Raw genomic sequence first — 22,509 nt, forward strand, 5'->3', positions numbered from 1 at the left:
TAACTTTATTATTTGCAAAGGAAAACAAGTGTATTCAGAGTAAAAGATGTGTAACAAACTCACCTGTGGCCAGTCTCCATTGAGCAGTTGCTCATCAATAAAAAACTGAACTCCTCTCTCAATAGCCTGCTGGTCAGGATGTCTGTTAAACAAAATAATTTTTTATTTTCTTCAGAATATCATAACAACTCCCGACCAAAACGCACCCTGGACAAAGTGTGAAAGAAAGCATGTGTTGGTAAACACCCCAAAGCTTCACCTGACAGCCATGAGTCCTAGCAAAGCCCAGGAGGTGTTGTGGATCTGAGCAGTGCTACTCTGGACGTAGCGCCGCTGCTTACACGACTCAAAGTCCTCCCCCCAGCCTCCGTCTGACATCTGTCGGTCCAGCAGGAACTGACAAGCCTTCTGCACCTCGTTAGGCACCTCCCTGATTACAGAGGAAGCATCAGACTCATTCTGCTCTGCAGGTGAAGTCCTGATTTGTTCAGGAGAACTGGCTGTTATTGAACACGTTCTTCGGTCTTCTTACTCGTTCTCATAAGTGTGATCCATGCAGGCGAAGGCTTCGAGGCCAAACCAGGTTCCATACGTGAAACACACTCCCCAGGACCTGAGGACAAGCAGAACCAGACTGAGTGAGACCTGCTAGTTAGTTATCGGGTGGTAAAACACCAAGTCCAGGCTCACCCTTCCCAGGATCCATCAGGTCTCTGCTTCCTCCTGCAGAACTCCAGACCTTCTCTCAGAGTGGATCTGAAGAGGAAATAATTGGTTTCTTAAAATGTAAGAAGTCAGAGACTGGTTCTGTTCTGGGCATCAATAAGCAAAACAGAAAACTGTTGTGTGGTCAGAACCCTTTCGGATGCTTCGTATGCCATGTCCTCTGTTTTAAACAGGAGAGGCACCATCTGGCCTGTTATCAGCATACATTTGAAAAGACTGCCTCTCTGTTGCATTGGTGATTCTAGTATTGACAATTTATATATGAAAAAAGGTCCCATCCATCCATCCATCCATCCATCCATCCATCCATCCATCCATCCATCCATCCATCCATCCATCCATCCATCATTTTTTACCAGCTTCTTCCTTTTCAAGTCACAAGAATCACTGTCCAGTAGTCACTGTGCCAGAGGTGGAGGATACCCTGGACAAGTCTCCAGTCCATCACAGGAACACATAGACAAATGAGACAAAGAACCATTCACTCTTTCATTCATGCCAAGGGACAATTTAGAGTTACCAATCAGCCTAACATGCATGTTTTTTGGTCTGTGGGTTGAAACCGGAGTACCCCAAGAAAACCCACGCATGCACGAAGAGAACATGCAAACTCTACCCAAAATGGGACACAGGCCCAGACTCGATCCGACGACCATCTTGCTGAGAGGCGGCAGCTCTTCCAAACTGCGCCACCCTGCCAACCTAAAAATTACCGGTAAGTTCAAGGTTTTTTATTGTCATTCGCATCACATGTGGTACACGAGGTGGAGCAAAATTGTGTACTTGGGGTCCTAGTTACACCCAAAAAGAGCAAAAATATAAATATAATACAATATAGGTATAAAATGCCCCCCTCAATGCAAAAAACTTTGTATTCAGGTTTGAGAACATCAGCTGTCTTTCACTGTTTGAGTATTGGCTGCTTTTTTGTTGTTGTTCTAATTTGAAGGTCTTTGGACATTTAAAAAAAGTAAGCTTTTGTTAAGGTACTGGATTTTCAAACTGCTATCGTCAGGATTTTTTTTTTAAAGATTGAAATAAAGGTAAAAAGAAACAAATTGTATTCTTGTGACAGGCTGCTGGTATAAAACATCTAAAAATCACAAGATTTGCTCAGTTTTTCAATTTAGAAGTATTTTCACATCTGAATGATCCATAGGTCTGCGATAAGTGGAAAAAATGAAACAAACACAAATTAATGTCTAGTATTCCTTGGATAAAAACATTAAATGGCAGGGCCCCAAAGGAAACTAACATTTTGGCCTAAATTTTGGACATTGGAAGTTATTGGAGTTGCTTGGTCCCTCTTTAAATTTTAGTTTTTTCTTTACTCACTTCTGAACTGATGAAATCTGTTCTTTTGTAACTAGGTAAACACATGACTAGATTTTTTTTTTCCTTTTTCCAGTCTCTGTACAACTAACATATTTTTATTTTGCAAAATTCAGTTGTATATCAACTAAATGCATGCCTCTTTGTACACCTTTGTTAAACTGAAAGCTAAAAGACATTCATGTAAACCTGATTGTTTCACCTGGTAATGTAGTAAAGTTCCTCGCTAATAATCAGGACTTTTCCACTGTCCTGTACTCGTGTACCTTATCTCTTCGGTGCGGTGACCAGGATAGGCCTTCTGGAAGAGCCTCAAAGCCTGCATCACTGATGAGGTACACTCCACGAATGTATGGTCTATCATCGTGTCACCTATTGAAGACAGAAAACAGTGATATTATCCATCCATCAATCCATCTGTCATCTTCCGCTTGTTCTGAAGTCAGGTCTCAGGGGCAGAAGCTTGAACAGGGAGGCCAAGAATTCTCTTTCCACAGCCACCTCTTCCAGCTCTTTCGGGCGTACACCAAAGTGTTTCCAGGCCAACAGAGAGACGCAGTCTCTCCAGTGTGTCCTGGGTCTTCCCCGGGGTCTCCTCCTAGTCGGAAATGCCCGATGCACCTCCCTATGGAGACGCCCAAGGAGCATTCTTGCCAGATGCTCAAACCACCTCAGCTGGCTCCTCTCGATGTGGAGGAGCAGTGGTTCTACTCCGAGTCTCTCCTGGATAACTGAACTTCTCACGCTATCTCTAAGGGAGCGTCCAACTACATTGCGGAGGAAACTCATTTCAGTCATCTGTATTCATGACTCATTCTTTCAGTCACTACCCAGAGCTTGTGACCATAGGTGAGGGTAGGAACGTAGACTGACCGGTAAACAGCTCAGCTCCATCTTCACCACAACAGACTGGCACAGAGTCCTCAATATTGCAGACACTGCACCAATCTGTCTGTCAATCTCACGTTCCATTCTTTCCTCACTTGTCAGAATCAGAATCAACTTTATTGTCATTGCACAGTGAAGCACAGCAAAAATACATTCCAGTGCAGCCATCCAACAAGGGTAGACGGAAGTGCATGGAGGCTGCAGCTTTGTGTGAAGCGCTGTCCTTATCATTTAGATAAGAAAAGGGAATAAAACATTAGGAAAGAAGGTATTAAAAAATATCTCTCACAATGTGTCCTTGACACACACGGCACAATGTAAGGTGACAAAGAAACTACCACAGCACAAAGGAACATAGATAAATATACAGTAATACATTTTGCAGGGTGGAAGGAAGCCAACAAAGGCAGTGAGATTGTCCGTGAACACAACCAGAAGGTTCCATAGTCCTGATAAAGATGGCACAATGTCTATCAGTCGATTCAGCTCTGATAAGGGACAACAGATGTTCTCGGGGGGCAGGGAGTGGGGGGCAGAGCAGCAGAGCTTCATGATTTACATATCCTACAGGAGTAATTTGAGATAAGTTGGCCTATCCAAGGCCAAATGGGAGAGTCAGTTTCAGATAAACAACAATTGTTTTGAGACAGGCCGACAACTGATTTCCTTTCTGTGTTCATAGTTTCTGTTGGTACACTCAATGGCGAATCCAAACAACCAGATTCATGGTCAATCCGCCGGTCCATGCTTGTAGCCTTCTCCAAGGTTGATTCCTTCATGCCAGCGAGTTCTAGGAGTCGCAAGTGTCCTGCGATTCTCAGAAATCATATCCAGCTTATGGTTTAGCTCACAAAGCATCTGAGTCTGAGCGCTCAAAGCACGGTGTAATCCTTCATATAAGGCAGGTAGCCTCACCATTGTCAAAACTGTTGCCAACGTTTTCGTAATTTGCCGATATCCCAGGTACCCACCGATTCCAAAAAACAGAAACCCTGTTATCATAAATCCAATTATGTATACGTCTTCAACTTCCTGAATGGGCAATACAGACAGGCACACCATCTTCCATTCACCCCAGGAATTCCATGATATATCCAGCTGTGTGTGTGTCCCTTCAGGTGCATCTGGGTTCTCCTTCATCCCGTCTTCTCATCAAGAAAATTTTATCAATTGCATTGATAGACCAGCTGACCAGATACATAATAATTTATGATTCAGAAGATGTGTAAAGAGAGGGTCTGAGATTCACAGGATAAGAGCAAAAACAGGAGGGAGATAGGAGTGGGAAATAATGTGTCCATCTTTGTTGAGAGCAAGTAAAAAAAAAAAGAGAGAACAAAACTCCAAGATACTTGAACTCCTCCACTTGAGGCAGAACCTCACCCTTGACCCATAGAGAGCAATCCATCCTTTACTGACTGAGGACCACGGCCTCAGATTTGGAGGTGCTGATTTTCATTCTCACAATGGTAGCAGTAAATAAATTTTCCATTTTAACCCAGCATTTTGAACATGATAATACTGCAGTTTATTGACATAAAAAAAAAAGAATGTCATGTTTAAAAAAAAAAAAAAGTTGTGGTTTAGGACTAAACCTCACAGTGAAGGTTTTGAAATGAAGTCTGCAAGAGACTTACTAAATATCTCACATGGGTTGAGCCACTCCAGGAAATCTCCTCCTCTTGTAGTTTCATATGTTGCAAATCCACCATCTTTGTTTCTCATGCTCAGCAGCTGAAGAACAACAACAGACACATGATGGTAAAAGTAAGTTTCTTTCAGTTGTTCCCTTCTTCAGAAGTATCCACACTGAAATATATTTCTATCAGTATTATATTTTGTTATGTTACTGAAAGTTGTGTACACCTAGGTCTGCAGTATAAATGCATATTAAACCGATGCAGAACCTTTATTTCCGGGTTTTTGTTTCCGGTAGGAAGGAGTTTTAGTTACACGTCTGCACTCTGCAACAAGCCTGACACTTGATTGTTCACATCAATGATGGAAGTATTATTGGCTCAGAGGCTGGTCACGTGGTAAGAGTAGGCTGTCCTATGAGCGGAGATGACGACACCAAGGGGTGTGACCAGTTTCTGAAGAAAAATGTGGTGCACGCTGTTAACAGGGTGGCTGTTCAGGTGAAAGGGGCAGACATCATGCGAGTTTGTGATTTCCACTTATCTGTACAATAAACCTGCAGTAATACTGTGCACATTTGTTTCAGAGCCTGCTTCAGACCTTTGAATAACGTTAACAACAGCAAGCAAACTTGCCTGAAACATTTGCCAATTTGTTTTACGCCTGATGCCCTTCCTGACACAACCTGGGCTCAAACCTACAACCTTAGGATCACAAAACTGCAGCCCCTCAAGCTACCACAGGCATTAACAGACGTGATGGAAAAGCTAAAATTCAGTGTCTGCTGTTGTTTTTATGTGCCGAGCGTTTAACAAACCGGTTTTAGGCAAATAGCATTTTTTCTGAACCGTGAGTTCTAGAACGGCCCCGCTCAAGGTGGCTGCATGTTGGAGCAGCTCTGTTACTTTCATTCAGAGTTTTTACTTTTGAAAATGTTAATTCCTGGTTTTCTGGATGTAAATCACATTTTTTTTGGATGATTGTTTCCTCTGGTATCGGATGCTGTGTAGCTGGAAGGATTTTTACTGAAACTTTTTTAGTTTTGGACATTTGTTATGATGCACAACCATGGCAACAAGGCAGTTTTCTACAACCAACAGCAGCTGATTAACATCTCAAAAGCTCAAATAATATCTCAACTACAGACCCAAATCTCAAATGGGTTGAAAGGATGTTCTGTGGACGCATTCTCATCTACCTGCCAGCTGTGCTCGATTGCCTGACCACTGAGATCCTGGAACTAGCAGAAAGCACGGCTCACGACAGCGGAAGGACAGGATTGTCCCTCAGCACCTACAGTTGGCTGTCCGCAGCGACGAGGAGCTCGGCAGACTGCTGGGAGGAGTGGCCATCGTTCTGGGAGGAGTTCTGCCTGGCATTCGGGCGGTCCTACAGCCCGGGGGAACCGAGAGGCCAGCCGAGTCTGGGTGGATGGATCAGACGGCATCTGCAACCAGTTTCTTAGGATCCACTGTGGGATGGACCTTTACAAGAGATCCTTCCTGTCTACAGCCATCAGTATCTATAACATCTCTTAATGAAATGCGGATACTGGGACCCTGTGTACATAATTTCGAATGACAATAAAGAATCTCTGTCTCTGACTCTGATAAGGAGTTACAGCAACAATTTCCCTTTGGGATTTATAAAGTATTTTTGAATTGAATTGAATTGACTTGACAGTCTTCAGACCCAGAGCTTATGTACAGGTACTTCACGTATTTTGGCTATTTTGAGCCGGACTGGTTCTAAATGTTACTCAGCTGTATATTTACATCCAGTGATTTTTATCCAAATTTAGTTATTTATCTTGCATTTTATTTTGCAAGTTGTATCTACTGGATCAAGTAGAAAATAATGGATGGATGGATGAAGTTTTATCTTTGTTGTGCAGCTTAGTCATGGCAAACTTTCTGATGCAGCTGCATATTTTGGTGTATAATTAACACGTTTTAATTTAAAGTTGCGCAACAAGAAAGGAGATGAAAATTTGAACAAACCAGTTACTAAATAATTTCTATTTTTTTTTGTAAAATTCCAGTGTCAATTCTGAGTAATGAATAACTTTGCTGAAACTTACCCAAAATGTTAAAACATAGTTGGCAAAACTAAATGAAGACAACTATCTAAATGCTAAAATTAGCAAAGAGCTCGATAAGAACTACAGGTAGTTAAACCCCAGCTAAAAGAAGACCCCAAACTGCAGGCTTTTTGACAATTTGCCTTTGACACCTTCTGTGGAATATGTGGCAAAACTGCACACCCATCACCATTCATTTCACTGTTTGGGGTGGTCCCTGTGGATACATTCTTCAGCAAATGTGAGGATGTGATTGCCTTTGGCTCTCTTCTGGCCAGCAGGCTAATATTGAGCAATTGGGAGGACCCACACCCCCAGCATATGTACATTGTATGAGAGGTGTATCATATCCATTTGGAGAAAATAAGATATACCTGAAGGGTTCTGTAAAAGATTTTGGGACACTTGGCTACCCTTTGTATTGTATGTGGAAAGTAGGTCAATGCCTGTTTAATTTGTTTGTGTACATTTGACTGATGCGGTGCGGGAGGGAAGGGGTGGGGAGTGGGGCATTGTTCTATGTTCTTTTTTGTTGTATGTTTAAAAATGAAAAAAATCAAAAACACTTTGTTGAAAAAGCTAAAGGAAGCTAAACACCATCTAAAAATAGAAAAGAGCCAGCAAAAACTAGCAAAAGACTAACAAAATGCTAGTTAAAAGCAGCAAATGGAAAATACTAAAAGTAACAACAGGCTAGCTATAAGCTAAAAACACAATTCAATCTAAATTTGTAAAAGTCTAGCTAAAAGTATTGAAAAGATACTTTAGAAGCTAAAGATAGCAAATTGTTGGCTAGACACTAAAAGTTGCAGAACAGTAGCTACAAGTAGCTAAAGGTTAGCTAAAGGTAGCAGAAGACCAAAAGTCAAAGCATCTCCTGAATGAACTGAATGTCTTTATTTGTGAAGGGCTGAAGTATTGCAATGTGTTTAGAAGTAGATTGCAAAAAAAAAAAAAGAAAAAAAGATGAACAGAGCATTAAAGCACAATTGGGATACTTTTAGTGAGCTATCATCACTAAAACCAATTACAGTTGATGGACCTTCAAAAACCAAAAAGCTGAGTGAATGGGTGCACGGTTCTGGTAACTGACCACATTGACAGCATCAAAGAGACGATCAGAGCTGAACGGCTGTTCGATGGAGGGACAGAGCTCCTCCAGGAGCATCACGGACTTCAGGCCTTCTCCTGTGCAGTCAGACACGATCCAGTTAAAGTGACGATTAGTCAACGGGAAACCACCCTAACACACACAGAAACACACAGTGCATGAGCTGTAAATGCAGAACAGCTATTTAAAATAATAATAATAATAAGAATTGTTCCGGCAACCAAAGATCAGGAATAATAGAATATGCAGGACTAACAAATGATACAAATAAGTATAAATGTAAACGAATAAATCTATGAATGGCAAAAAAAAATTGGACTGAATTTTTTTCTTTTTCTAATTTTTTGTTACTCCAAAACATGTGTTTATGTATTTTTTTTAATCATTGGTATTTTAATAAAAAGTATACACATTTATTGTCAAATCTGAGCCAATGACAGGACTCTAAGGCAGTATATAAACAAAATAAAGAGAAATGTGCTTCATTCACTCAATTTGTCTTTAATTTATTATCTGCCTTTCATGGTGGCTGGGGCTTATGTAGTTACCTGTGTCTGCACATGTTTCTGTTAGCAAAATATTTCATGAACCAGAGGACGGATTTTAAGGAAATGTTCAGAAATTAATCAGTGGAAAAACATCACTTTTAGAGTCAACTTGATTCAAGATGGCCGCCACAACTAATTAACATTAGCAAACAGAAATATGCCCATAACTCAGTCATACAGATATTGAGCTAGCATTTGTTGTTGTAGTAGCTGGGAGTCTCTGGTTCTGTGTCAGATTAGACAACTTTAAAAATGTTGTACCTGATTTGTGTTTGGACTGTTTTTGTCCTGTTGAGCTTTCTGAATTGTCAAAAATAATAGCTTCATCCAAACCATCCACATGGGGCAACTGTGGCTTAGTGGTTAGAGCAGTCGTCCTTCAATGCAAGAGTTGGGGGTTCAAATCCACCAGCAGTCATATGCCAAAATGTCTCTGGGCAAGACACTGAACCCCTCATTGCCTTTGATGTGTGTCCCATCGGTGTATGAATGTGATAAAACTCTGGTTAGTCTCTTTAGAATGATTTGTTCAATTAGCTTTGTAGCGATATGGTAGAGTGCAATGAGGGCACAGATTGTATTGTAAGTGCTTTGATTGTCTTGATAAGGTAGAAAGGCGCTATAAAAGTACAGTCCATTTACCACATGTCTGCTAGATCCCATCCCAGCCAGACGATTTAAAGACGTATTTCCCTTAATTAAAACCACTTCTTGGATCTGCTTAATTTGTTTCTAATAAAGGGTTGCGTAGCAACAAGCTTTAAGATTGCTGTAATTAAACCTTTACTTAAGAAACATAACCTTGACTCAGGAATCCTAGCCAATTATATAGACTATATCTAATCCAACTTTCATCTCAAAAATTCTAGAGAAAATAGTTGCTAGTCAGTTGCGTGAACATCTACAAAGAAGTAATCTGTTTGAAGAGTTTCAGTCAGGGTTTAGAACTCACCATAGCACTGAATCTGCACTGGGGAAAGTTACTAATGATATTCTGATGGCCTCTGACAATGGACAGGTGTCTACACTGGTCCTGTTAGACCTCAGTGCTGCATTTGATACAGTTGATCACAATATTTTACTACAGAGGCTTGAATATGATGTTGGAATTACAGGAATGGCTCTAAAATGGTTTAAATCAGATTTATCTGATGGGTTTCAATTTGTAAATGTAAATAATTAATTTTCATCATACACCAAAGTTAGTCATGGAGTTCCTCAGGGTTCAGTGCTTGGACCAATATTTTTTATCTTATATATGCTTCCATTAGGTAATGTTATTAAACATCTGTCCGTCCATCCATCCGTCCGTCCGTCCGTCCGTCCGTCCGTCCGTCCGTCCGTCCGTCCGTCCGTCCGTCCGTCCGTCCATCCATCCATCCATCCATCCATCCATCCATCCATCCATCCATCATCTTTACCCGCTTCTTCTATTTTGGTTTGCGGAGGTAACCGGTGCCCATATCCAGCTATCACTGTGCGAGAGGCGGGGTACACACTGGACAGGTCGCAAGTCCATCACAGGGCCACATAGAGACAAACGAGACAAACAGCCATTCACTCTCTCACTCACACCTAGGGACAATTTAGAGTTACCAATCAGCCTAAAATGCATGTTTTCTGTCTGTGGGAGGAAACCGGAGTACCCGAAGAAAACCCACGCATGCACGGAGCGAACATGCAAACTCCACCCAGAAAGGCACCCGGACTGGGAGTTGAAACAGGGTAACCTGCTCGCTGAGAGGTAGCAGCTCTACCAGTTGCGCCACCGCGCTGCCAAGTTATTAAACAGCATGGGATAAATTTTCATTGTTATGCTGATGATTCACAGTTATATTTGTCCATGAAACCCAATGAATCCAATCAGCTACTTAGCCTACAAGCATGACTTAAAGACATAAAAACCTGGATGACCCTAAATTTTCTGCTTTTGAATATAGACAAGACTGAGGTTTTGGTTTTTGAACCTGAGTAACTTAGGAATGAATTTTTCAGTCTTTCTCCCTCCTTAGATGGCATTAATCTGTCCTCCAGTTCTAATGTTAATAATCTTGGTGTTATTTTTGATCAGGACATGTCTTTTATCCCCCACATTAAAAACGTTACTAGAACCACCTTCTTCTACCTGCGTAATATTTACTAAAATTAGAAACATCTTATCTAAAAATGATTCAGAAAAACTGGTTCATGCATTTGTCACGTCTAGACTGGACAATTACAATGGTTTATTATCTGGATGTCCAAAAACTTATTTTAAAAAGTCTTCAGTTGATCCAGAATGCTGCTGCCAGAGTCTTAACTGGAGTTAGTAGAAAAGATCATATCTCTCCAGTTTTAGCTTCTCTCCACTGGCTCCCTGTCAAGTCCAGAAATTAATTTAAAATCTGTCATCTAACGTACAATGTCGCTGAGGGATTTGTTGATTACAAGATTTTGTCATTAAGATTTTCAAAAATGGTTTTCATGTAAGAATTCCAAAATCCATTGGCTCCCTGTCAAATTCAGAATTGAATTAAAAATCTTACTTCTGACCTACAAAGCTCTCAACAACCTAGCTCCATCTTATATTACAGATCTTATTGTTCCATATTTTCCCAACAGAACACTTTGCTCTCAGACTGCAGGCTTACTTGCAGTTCCTAGAGTTTTGAAAAGCAAAATGAGAGGAAGATCTTTCAGTTATCAGGCTCCTCTCTTGTGGATCCATCTTCCAGTTTCTGTACATGAGGCTGACACATTGTCCAGTTTTAAGACTGGGCTTAAGACTTTCCTTTTTGATAAATCCTGTAGTTAGGGTTGGCTTGTATATGCTGCCATAGGATTAGACTGCTGGAGGACAAATTGATCTCGTTATCTTAAATGAATTATTAAAATTGAATAGTTTTCATATGATACTATTTCTGTCTTAATATGTAATTCTCGACCTGCCATTGTGTATCTGTTCCTATCAAACCCAGCTGGTCCAAGCAGATGGCCTCTTGTTTATTTCTTCTAAAGGTTTCTTCCTCACGAGGGAGTTTTTCCTTTCCACTCTTGCCTTCATGCTCGCTCAAGATGAGGGTTCTGTGATGGAGTTAAATTCAAAGCAGTCTGCTCCTCAGATAAATAATGTTAATTATTTTAATAAATGAATCTTTCTCTTCAGTGCCCTGAGATGACTTATGTTGTGACTTGGTGCTTTATATATAAACTGAATTGAATTGAATTGAGTCATCCTCAACACATACTTTGTTACTTCCCAACACTGGTGATTCATTAGATATTTTGCTAACAAGCAGACACATCAAAAACAGCCCTTTTAGCTTTAGAGAAGGGTGATAATTAGTGTGTAGTGCATAAAAAGTGAGGTTGGTCTTACCTTGTTCATCTGTCTGTAGTGTTTCTGATAATCAGGAGGATTCTCAGGTATCTGAGCGAAAGAAGTAATGAGTCATCAGAAATCATTTTTGAAGGTTCCGGATGTTCATGCTCTGTAGCATGGCTTTTAAGTGTTTGCTTTACCTGTGAGAGTTTGAAAAAATCATGAGCCTTACAAAGACACTCAACCAGTTTGGGGTCATTCTGAGCTCCAGCCTGGAAAATATATAGCTTCAGAAACTATTTGAACAATAGAAACACTATAACACAAGTGTCCATTGTATCGTTACCTCAAGAAAAGCCTGAACAATAAAACTAGTTTCCCAGAGCTGACACCCGTTTGTTGACTGTGTGGGGGAAAATACAACAAAAAACTTGTATTGAAGAACAAAATATTTAAATTAAGTAGTACTATAAAGGGGTACTAACTTTATTTTAAATATTTATAGTGCAGTAATACAATTAGAATTACATGTCTACCTGCATTTTCATGCCATCCAACCCCATCCTGGAATACAGAAACCTTACAGTTAGTTTAGCAACTTTAAAAATGTTTTTACAGATTTGGCTAATGACAAGGATTCTCAAAGAATTTGACTCCAACTGATGGTAGAGTTGGGTGATATGACCCAAAGCAAATACGTGATATAGACAGTTTCTTGTTTTATATAGAGACATTTCGTCCTCTTTCCGGAAGGCTTCATCAGTCTGAGGAGTTCCAGTAAACTGTTTCCCCACCAAGCAGTAAACTCCTTAAGTGGACCAACCAGGTTGCTGGAGCTAAGATGGTTTCTGGGGGCCGTCTTGTCCCCCCGTTGAATCCTTCCAGACAGTCACAGCCAAAGTGGTTCAAGGCAACAAAGTTCATGCTCAATCATCCAGGTATCAAATCCAATAATTCTCAGTCAGGTCATCTGGACAGTTTCTTTTTTTTATATAGAGTCGACTACTTCTTTTAACTTTATTCTAGTGTATTGATACTTTTATTTAGCATTTTGATACTTTTAGCTAACATTTTGTACCTATTAGCTTTGGTTAGTTTTAGGTAATTCTGCTTCTTCTACAAATTTCAGAAAAGTCATTCAGAGCCCAATGTTTACACTGAATTTTTACATGAATCTAGCACTTTCTACAATTTGCTCTCAGACTGCAGATTTACTTGTGGTTCCTAGAGTTTCTAAAATTGGAGACATAGCTTTCAGTTCTCGGGCTCCTCTCTTATTGAACCAAATTCCGGTTTCTGTCTGTGAGGCTGATACTCTGTCAACTTTTAAGACTAAGCTTAAAACTTTTCCTTTTTGATAAATCTTATAGTTTGGGTTGACTTTGGTTTGCTAAGCTATCCCTTAGTTCTGCAGCTATAGGCTAAGACTGCTGGAAGTTAAAGTGACCACATCTCACTCTGCTGCTGTTTTTACTCACTCTTCTTTTCATGTTTGTAATTATTTCTATTATTAACTTTTTTTTTTCTTCCCATAGAAACTACACCTCCTGGACCATTCCCTCTGCGTGTCTTTTCTGCCCTCTCAAACCCCAGCTGGTCGAGAAGTTCTCATACTGGTTCTGGTTTTGTTTGAGGTTTCTTGATTTTAAAAGAAAAGTGTCTCTTTCCACTGTCGTCAACAATCTGCTCAGGAAGGAGTTTTTCCTTTCCACTGTTGCCACTGTGCTTGCTCAGGATGGGAGACTGCAACAAAGCCAAGATTCAACTTGTCTACTGGATTCCTTAGATAGAGAACTTTACTAACTGGCTTTCATGTATGCAAATGTTCCTGTAAAGTGCCCTGAGACAACTTTGTTGTGATTTGGCACTATATAAAAAAATTAATTGAATTAAAGGAAGACTTCGACAAAATGATGATGCAACCTTCTGCTTTCCCTGAATTAACACCTCTTTTACTAATTCATGGTTTTGCAATGCACTGAAGCTAATTGTGTTGTATTGTAACTGGACTGAATTAACTAACTGGACTGGAATTGGATTTATGTTATGAACTCTGTGTATAGTGCCCTGGTCGGATGGTTGTTGTGAATTATTGTTGTTTAAAAAAACTGAACTGAATTCCGGAGAATTGACACAGGAGAGTTTTCTGAATGTGTCGGGGACAGTGTGCTGTCTGCTGTGAGTGATCTTGTGGGAGAAATTTACTTCCCACTGATGTGGATTTTTGTAGAAACAAACTTGCGTTCAGACTTTTCATCTAATAACTAAAGAAATAGGATTTCATTGGTGGAAATATATAATAAACTGTCATGTTTTTGACCCATTTTTATGCCACACTGTTGTTTTCATGTTATGTTTTCTCCCCAAGTTCATTCATCTCTTTTCACTCTGCTCATGTCACTCTGCACCACATCCCCTCTGCACTGTCACTGCAATCAGTCTTCATCCATCGCACCCGATCACCTTCTTTCTTAAGCTCCCTGTCTACCCTCATTCAGTGCCAGATTCTCAAACCTTTTCAAGCAGTAGAAATCCAGCATACCCTGTTTTGACTCTTGCTTTGACCACGAACCTCAGCCTGTTTTTTGACGCCTTGCCCTTTTGGCCCTTTTGGATTTGTCTACCTATCTGACCATGTTAACCACTCTGCACTCTGTCTCGACTATTCTTTGGATCACGTTTTGGCTCTGGCTTCTCCTCTCTGCTTCTCTTTGCATGAACCCTGCTACGACTACTGGAGCACGAACCTGGATTCCACCTTCTGGACTCAACAATCTTGGACCGCTCCACTGTTGCAGTTCACTCTCCCTGAGTGATGTCACCGGCAACAGCGAGACTACAGCACCAGTCAAACCATCAAGACAGAAGGTTGGTGAAAACCTCAGAACCCATCAACAACCCTTCTTCAAACTCAAGTTTGAAGAAGGGTTGTCAAGACTGGGGCCGGTCTTGACAGATCAGACCGGCCCCAGGACCCCAACCTCGACCAGAAGCAGTTCGTTTACAATAAACATTTAAACCAATCCTGTATTTTCATGTTGATGTGCTGATCCAAAACCAGTTCTTGTCATAAATTGATTCATCTAGATTTAATCCCAAAGCTTCATCTGCTCCAATTTCATTATCCGTGGTGCAAATGACTTATTCCTTACATCTCTTATGTGCACATATTAACATGTCATATTGAGCAGGAGTTTTGTTTTGCTAAAGCTGATCTTTGTTAAAGACTGACTGACCAGAGGTAGTCAGGGATCCAGGATAAATGCCCCTGAAAACCCGGTGAGGTGGGTCCGTCCACATACCAGCGAACCAGCATGTTCATGGTCTTGGGGATCTATACCAAAATGAAGAGGCATTAAAGATACAACATTAATACGTTTTTGTAATCTTGTGAAAGTGAATTTATCTTACCGAACCAATGTTGGTGTAGTTGGTGAAATGGTCGTCGGCCTTGATGTGCTCGTATATCTCTTTTAGAGCCATTTCTCTCAGTGTGGAGCTATGGTAGTCTTCATAAACATTCAACACCACTGTCGGAGTACAGGAGTCACAAAGTTAGGGGTGGCTGCAGGGAGAAGGCTTGTAACTGCATGAAACCAAAGTTTAACATCAGTCCTTTAATGAAGTTTGATCCAGACTTAATCCGTTTTATTTTTCAAGCAGTCAGGCTTTCTTGTAATCTTTACAAGGTGTCTTAATAGAACATTTCCAGACTTTCTGAACGTTTTGATAAGGACTTTGGATGTTTGGTGACCATGGTCAATTTGATGTCTGAATATTCTAAAAGGTTGAAGAGTTCTTTGGTTTTGTGTACATTAAATGTACTAGGTATCATTTTAAATATCTGGTGGTTACATATCTGTGACTTCTTTTTTTCAACTGTTCCCTCTTCATGGGGTCTCATCCTTCATCTCACTCTGTCCTCTGCATCCTCTGTCCTCACTCCAACTACCTCCATGTCCTCTAACTGCATCCATTTACTGTATCTCCTCTATGGCCTTCCTCTCTGTCTTTTTCAGGGCAGCTGCATTTCTAACATCCTTCTAATATACCCACTGTCCCTCCTCTGGACATGTCCAAACCATCTCAATTTGGCCTCTCTAACTTTTTCTCCCAGTTGTTCAACCTGTGCTGTACCTCTGATGATCTCATCCCTAATCTCATCCATCATTGTCCCTCCCAAGGAGAACCTGAACATCTTCATTTCTGCCATTTCCAGTTCTGTCTCTTGTCTTTTTGTCCATGTTTCTGTCTTCAGACCATACAACATAGCTGGTCTCACAACTGTCTTATAAACTTTTCGTTTGACCTTTGCTGACACCCTTTTGTCGCAAATCACTTCTGAAAATTTTCTCCATCCATTCCATCCTGCCTGGACACTCATTTTGACCTCTTTACTACATTCCCCATTTTCCTGGACAGTGGACCCCAAGTACTTGAAGTCCTGCACCTTTGTGACTTTTGATCCTTGTAGCCTCACTGCTCTGTCTCCTTCTCATTTACACACACACATCTATTCTGTCGTACTATGGCTGACTTTCATTCCTCTTCTTTCAAGTGCTTTCCTCCACCTCTTCAAGTTCTCTTCCACCTGTTCCCTGCTCTCACCACAGGTCACATCACACAACAAAATAACCATTTCTGTGGCAATGATGATTATTGTTGACACTGAGTTGTGCTTACTTACAGAGGATAGCATTCAGTAGTTTGCTGTGAGGTACATACAGGTCACATGCTGCCACATTGTTCCTCTGAGCGGGCCAGTTAATGGTGGCGTAGTCCTGGACGTACAGCTCCTGCATACAAACATGAAACTAATTATAAAAAACTTTGATATCAAATAATTTATAAAGAAAAAGTCAAAACTAAAATCTAATAATAAACAAGTTGTATTAAATGTGAATAAAAACAGAGAGCAATGATTTGCCAACCTCATAAACTCACATTATAATAACAATTTATTGTAGTGAATATTTATTCTAGGAAATTGGACAATTAAAATAAAATAAAAACCCAACAACTTTGAAATTGATGGCAGCAACACATCTCATTTAAGTTAGACTAGGGCCATGTAAAAAGCCATGCTGGAGTGTTTATTGGAAAGTATTTTTAAAAATCACGTAAATAATCTGGATTTATATCTTTAAACAAAGCCAGTGTGTCTGATTTACAACTGACAAAGTTGAGACTGTATTATCGCCAGCAAGCATGGCTCCCTCATGTGGTTCATGCTGAGATTTGCACCTGTCTCAGGCTGAGAATCAGAGGGTCTTCCTCTGCAGTCAGTCTGACAGCAAAGCAGTAGCTCATAGGTCCGAACACCTGACGACAGTAACACCACATTTTTGATGGGTGGACTGGCATCCAGCTGGGAAGCAACCTTAAGCACACAAAATAAATACATCTATCAGCTCTGAATCTCCAGACTGTGCTACTGATTGATGATGGGAACACACCTAACATCAATCTGTCACTTCGACCGGATGGATTATGACTTTTGCACAGCACTGTATACTTGTTTTCTCACACATTAGCAGAGATTCTCAATAGTTCTGTTTTATTTAAAGCTAGTAAAAGACAACATTACAGGCTGTTAGAGCTTACCAAATTTCTGGAAATACTGAATTAAAGCCATCCCAGCTGTAGACGTTTAAGACAGAGAGCCAGAATTTTCCCCACGATGGAATCCCGACTGCACCACCTAAAAACAAATCATCATAAAGAAAGCTTTAACAACTAGTGGAAGGATGTCAGACATCTTGCTATTTGTCTGTTTGTCATGCTGACAGTTTATTATGACTTTATTCAAACCTTTTTTGTGCAGGTTGTTTCGAGCACGAACCAAATCTGGGTCATCAGCATCCACTCCCAGGAGCCTCATTGTGATGTAATTCAGCGCCGTTCCCAACACTGTAGATATATCTTCAATATGCCTGAAGGATCCGCAAATATACAATCAGTATGTTATTAAGATCCTAACATCCAAATTAGTCTAGACATATTTCAGGCTGCAACACATTTAAAACACATTTGGATCTTGGCAAATTATGGCTGGTCATGAAAAATGTTATTTTAAGCAGCTCATGTCAATAATGACTTGCTCCAGATAGCTACTTTCAGAGTCAGCATCAGAGTTTCTTTATTGTCATTCGCACCTCATGTGGTACATGTGGTGGAGCGAAATTATGTACACAGGGTCCCAGTTACATCCATCAATAAAATGTATAAGAAAAACAGTAATAACATCTAAGATATGAACTAAGAAAAACATAAACTAAATATACACTGAGCACTAACAGAATAAAAACATTGAACATCAGCACAAACATGAACATAGGACACACTTTATGATAGGAAGCACTGAATGTCCTTTTGTGTCTTGCCCTCCTTGTGCAACGTGTCAATGGTCGTCTTTTGGACAACTGTCAAGTCAGCAGTCTTCCCCATGATTGAGTAACCTACAGAACTAGACTGAGAGACCAGTTAAAGGTCTTTGTAAGTGTTTTGAATGAAGTAGCTGATTAGAGTGTGGCACCAGGTGTCTTCATTATTGAATGTTTTCACAATATTCTAACTTTCGGAGATACTGAATTTGGGGTCAGTCATAATCATCAAAATTAAAATAAATAAACATTTTAAATATATCAGTCAGGAGATAGTGTGTAATGAATGAATATAATATACGTTTCACTTTTTGAGTGGAATTACTGAAATAAATAAACTTTTTCATAATATTCTAATTTTATGACCAGCGCCTGTCTATCCGCCCTGCTTGGGTAACGCTGTGGGATCCCCCAGGAAGAGGAGCTAGAGAGTGTTGCTGAAAAGAGGGAATTTGGGGTTTCCCCAGATGTATGATTCACTTCATTTGACACATTATGATGATGAGGAGGAGTAATGTCTGTGATAGGGTGTCCAACTATTGGACCCCTTAAGAATGGGACAGAACAACACCTAAATCTCCTCATCAATGGGTATCCTCAGTTTCTTAAACTGAAACAGCATGTTTGCCACTTTTGTCACGAGGCTCAACAGATCAGTTCGAAGCATGTTCTCACAGCAGATAAATATCAGTGAGCAAATTGCAAAATAAAATGTTTGATGTAGACGTACAGTCCCCAACCTCCATCTGGCAGCTGGACAGAGCGCAAGTACCTCACCATCTCCATCTTCCAGGGCTTTGGCAGCTGGATCTTAGTCACATGACACACAACAAGAAGACCTGGGAATATAAACAGACAACCAAAAGTCTGCATCCATGGTGTGGATAGAAAGAGAAATGGAGTAGGAGTGGTCCTGAATGAGGATTTGGCAAAGAATATAGTAAATGTGAAAAAAGTGTCAGATAGGGTGATGCTGCGCCTGAAGGTAGAAGTAGAAGGTCTGATGCTAAACAATGTCAGTGGTTAGGCTCCACAGGTTGGATGTGATGGGGAGGAGAAAGATACATTTTGGAAAAATCTAGATGAAGTGATAGAAAATATTTCCAGGGAGGAAAGAGTTGTGATCAGTGCCGACTAGAGATGCCTTGATCCACTTTTTTTTTTTAACTTCTGATCAGATCCCGATACCTAAATCTAAATATCGGCCGATACCAATCCAGTTCCGATATCATCATCATCATTGATTTTATATGAGGCTGTAATAATCTCCTCTCAAGTACGATTTGTACAAATATATGCATGCATGTCCAAAAAGGTAACTTGAGGTAAGTTTTATTAATGTTGGATAAGTTTTAAAGTTAGAATTAAATTCTGCTAACACAAAACATGTTTCTTTTTATTCCTAGTTTTAAAGTGGATATTAAAGTGATGAATTTAAGTGATTGTTTAAAGTTATTTTATAATTTCTTAAATAAGGGGCAGATATACAATTTTTCTCCTTTCTGCACTCTTTTCATTCAATGTTTTCTTTTTGATTAATTTGTTTTGTTTCTTTTAAATGAATGAATAAATGAATTAAATAATATAAAATGTTAAATGGCTTTAAACATCTGCCAAGTTCATGGAATAACCAACAGACATGTTCCTGTTTTTAATTTATAATGTAGCTGTTTTTGTTTTGTTTAAATATATATATATATATATATATATATATATATATACATAATTTTCTTGTAATTTTCAAATCATATGTTTTTTTACGATAGTCTACTGTTGTACTGATAAATATCTCCTGGAGGGTAAACTATATCTTGGCTGCAAGTATCAAGCTGCAAAATCCTTTGTTTTCTACAACTGATAGCAGTTGGTCATTAATTACGATGAAGTTTAGCAACTTCTTGGTAAACATTCGAGCTCTGGGGCTTCAGCGATGTCTTCTTCTTGTTCAGTCCGAAGCAAGCAACCTGATTTTGGTCATTCACGCTCAGTCTGTCCCTCCTCAGAGACGGGCAGAGTTAGCGGGGCAGATTGGATGCGGCTGGCCGGTGTTGAGTTGCCTAGTAGTGCCACGCTGAAGCCACGGAGCTTGAATGTCCAACGTAAAACAACTTTACCGTGGTTTAATGTGGTGCTATGGCTCTGCAGATATTGCACGTTGCTTTCTTGTTTTGTGGTGTTTCTAGTGTAAAATACTTCCACACAGCGGACATGTTTCAATGAAAAGTTGGTTAGCAGTTAGCCACAGTGCTGCTAACTCAGTCCTCACGTTGTAGCTGGCTGCAAACTATGAAATGGATTTCCTGAATGTGACGCAGGTCTTATTACTCTGGGTTCATGAAACACGCCTCCATTCAGGATATCCATTCCATAGTTTGAAGCCAACATGCATCATGGATTGGAAATCTCTGCAGGTTGGATCAGAAAATGGATAGGTCACTTTGTCACAGATACCCGATCCAGAAGTTTTTCCTATATTGTACCGATACCGATATTGATATCGGATCAGTGCATCTCTAGAGCAGACCTGAATGGACATGTTGGTGAAGGAGACAGAGCGGATGAGGAAGTGATGGGTAGGTTTGGTGTCAAGGAAAGAAACCAGGAAGAACAGATGATGGTTGATTTTGCCAAGAGAATGGAAATGACTGTAGTCAACACTTATTTCCAAAATAGGAAGGAACATAGAGTTACCTATAAGAATGGAGGAAGGAGTATGCAGGTTGACTACATTCTGTGTAAAAGAAGAAGCCTGAGAGAGACTGGAGACTGTAAGGTTGTGGCAGGGGAGAGTGTGGCCAGACAGCATCAGATAGTTGTGTGTAGAATGACTGTTGTTGTGAAAAAGAGTAAACCCAGAGAAGAAGACCAATTGGTGGAAGCTGTATAAGGAAGAATGTTGTGAGAAATTCAGAGAGGAGCTGTTAAAGGGTCTGGGTGGAAAGAAAGAGCTTCCAAATGACTGGGCTGCTACAGCAACAGTAATTAGAGAGACAGGGAGGACAGTACTTTGGTGTGTCATTTGGACAGAGAATGGATAAGGAAACCTGGTGGTAGAATAGGGAAATACAGGACGCCGTTCAAAGAAAGAAGTTAGCCAAGAAGAAATATGACAGTGAGAGGACTGAAGAGAGGAGACAGGAATATAAGGAGATGGGATGTAGAGCAAAGCAGCACAAAGGCTCAGTGGTTAGCACTGTTGCCTCACAGCAAGAAGATCCTGGGTTCAATCCCCAGTTGGACCTGGGGTCTTTTTTGTGTGGAGTTTGCACGTTTTTCTCATGCTTGCGTGTGTCTTCTCCGGGTACTCCGTTTTCCTCCCACAGACCAAAAACATCCACGTTAGGCTGCCTTCAGGCCTCCCTTGCAGAAGAGATCTATGATATCAGTGGGATTTGCCTGGTGAAATAAAGGTTAATAATAAAGAGGGAGGTAGCTAAGGAAAAGCAGAAGGCATATGATGAGTTGTATGGGAGGCTGGACACTAAAGAGGGCGAGAAGGACTTGCACCAATTAGCAAGACAGAGGGATCAGGCTGGAAAGGATGTGAATCAGGTTAGGCTTGTTAAAGATAGGAAAGATAATGTTCTAACAAGTGAGGAGAATATGACGGAAAGATGGAAGGAATACTTTGAGGAGCTAATGAATGAAGAAAATGAAAGAGAAAGAAGAGTAGAGACCATAGAAACTGTGGACCAGGAAGTGGGAAAGATTAGTGAGGGTGAAGTCCGGAAAACGCTGAAAAGAATGAAGCAGGGGAAAGACAGTAGAATCTGATGACATACCATTGGAGGTTTTTAAATGTCTTGGAGAGATGGCAGTGACGTTTTTGACTCAAATATTCAATGGCATATTTGAGGGTGAGAAAATGCCTGAGGACTAGAGAAGAAGTGTGCTGGTGCCCATTTTTCAAAAAAGGGTGATGTGCAGAGTTGTAGCAACTACAGGGGAATTAAGTTGATGAGCCACACGATGAAGATCTGGGAGAGAGTTGTGGAAGCAAGGATTAGGCGAGAGATGACTATTTGTGAGCAGCAGTATGGTTTCATGCCAAGAAAGGGCACCACAAATGCCATCTTTGCTTTGAGGATGCTGATGGAGAAGTACAGAGAGGGTCAGAAAGAACTCCATTGTGTTTTTGTAGATTAGAAAAATCATATGACAGGGTGCTGAAGGAGGAGGTGTGGTATTGCATGAGGAAATCTGGAGTGGCAGAGAAGTATGTTAGACTGGTACAGGACATGTATGAGGACAACAGGATAGTGGTGAGATGTGCTGTAGGAGTGACGGATAGCTTCAAGGTGGAGGTGGGATTGCATCCAGGATCGGCTCTGAGCCCCTTCCTGTTTGCTCTGGTGATGGACCGACTAACAGATGAGGTCAGGCAAGAATCCCCATGGATGATGATGTTTGCAGATGACATTGTGATCTGTGGTGAAAACAGGGAACAGGTGGAAGAGAACTAGGAGAGGTGGAGGTATGCACTTGAAAGAATAGTAATGAAA

At 40.5% G+C, this 22,509-nt stretch overlaps 1 protein-coding gene across 2 annotated transcripts in view; it reads right to left on the minus strand.

Moving 5' to 3' along the window:
• Positions 1-22,509, minus strand: part of LOC119419509 (lanosterol synthase) — a 64,243-nt gene that overhangs the window by 675 nt on the left and 41,059 nt on the right. The window contains exons 3-20 of one of the 2 annotated variants that reach the window (XM_037686843.1): positions 18,738-18,846; positions 17,436-17,557; positions 17,229-17,325; positions 16,869-17,004; positions 16,312-16,420; positions 15,036-15,154; positions 14,861-14,958; positions 12,161-12,188; positions 11,971-12,027; positions 11,825-11,896; positions 11,682-11,732; positions 7,758-7,907; positions 4,584-4,680; positions 2,325-2,430; positions 691-756; positions 533-613; positions 260-430; positions 56-142 (exon numbers count right to left, since the gene is read on the minus strand). The exons of the other annotated variant lie outside the window; for it this stretch is intronic. Coding sequence (XP_037542771.1) covers positions 56-142; positions 260-430; positions 533-613; positions 691-756; positions 2,325-2,430; positions 4,584-4,680; positions 7,758-7,907; positions 11,682-11,732; positions 11,825-11,896; positions 11,971-12,027; positions 12,161-12,188; positions 14,861-14,958; positions 15,036-15,154; positions 16,312-16,420; positions 16,869-17,004; positions 17,229-17,325; positions 17,436-17,557; positions 18,738-18,846 — 1,756 coding nt within the window. The remainder of the gene's footprint in view (positions 1-55; positions 143-259; positions 431-532; positions 614-690; positions 757-2,324; positions 2,431-4,583; positions 4,681-7,757; positions 7,908-11,681; positions 11,733-11,824; positions 11,897-11,970; positions 12,028-12,160; positions 12,189-14,860; positions 14,959-15,035; positions 15,155-16,311; positions 16,421-16,868; positions 17,005-17,228; positions 17,326-17,435; positions 17,558-18,737; positions 18,847-22,509) is intronic. 2 annotated transcript variants of the gene reach the window in all.

Source organism: Nematolebias whitei, chromosome 13 (genome assembly GCF_014905685.2).
Source record: "Nematolebias whitei isolate Nwh7 chromosome 13, NemWhi1, whole genome shotgun sequence".
Taxonomy (NCBI): Eukaryota; Metazoa; Chordata; class Actinopteri; order Cyprinodontiformes; family Rivulidae; genus Nematolebias; species Nematolebias whitei.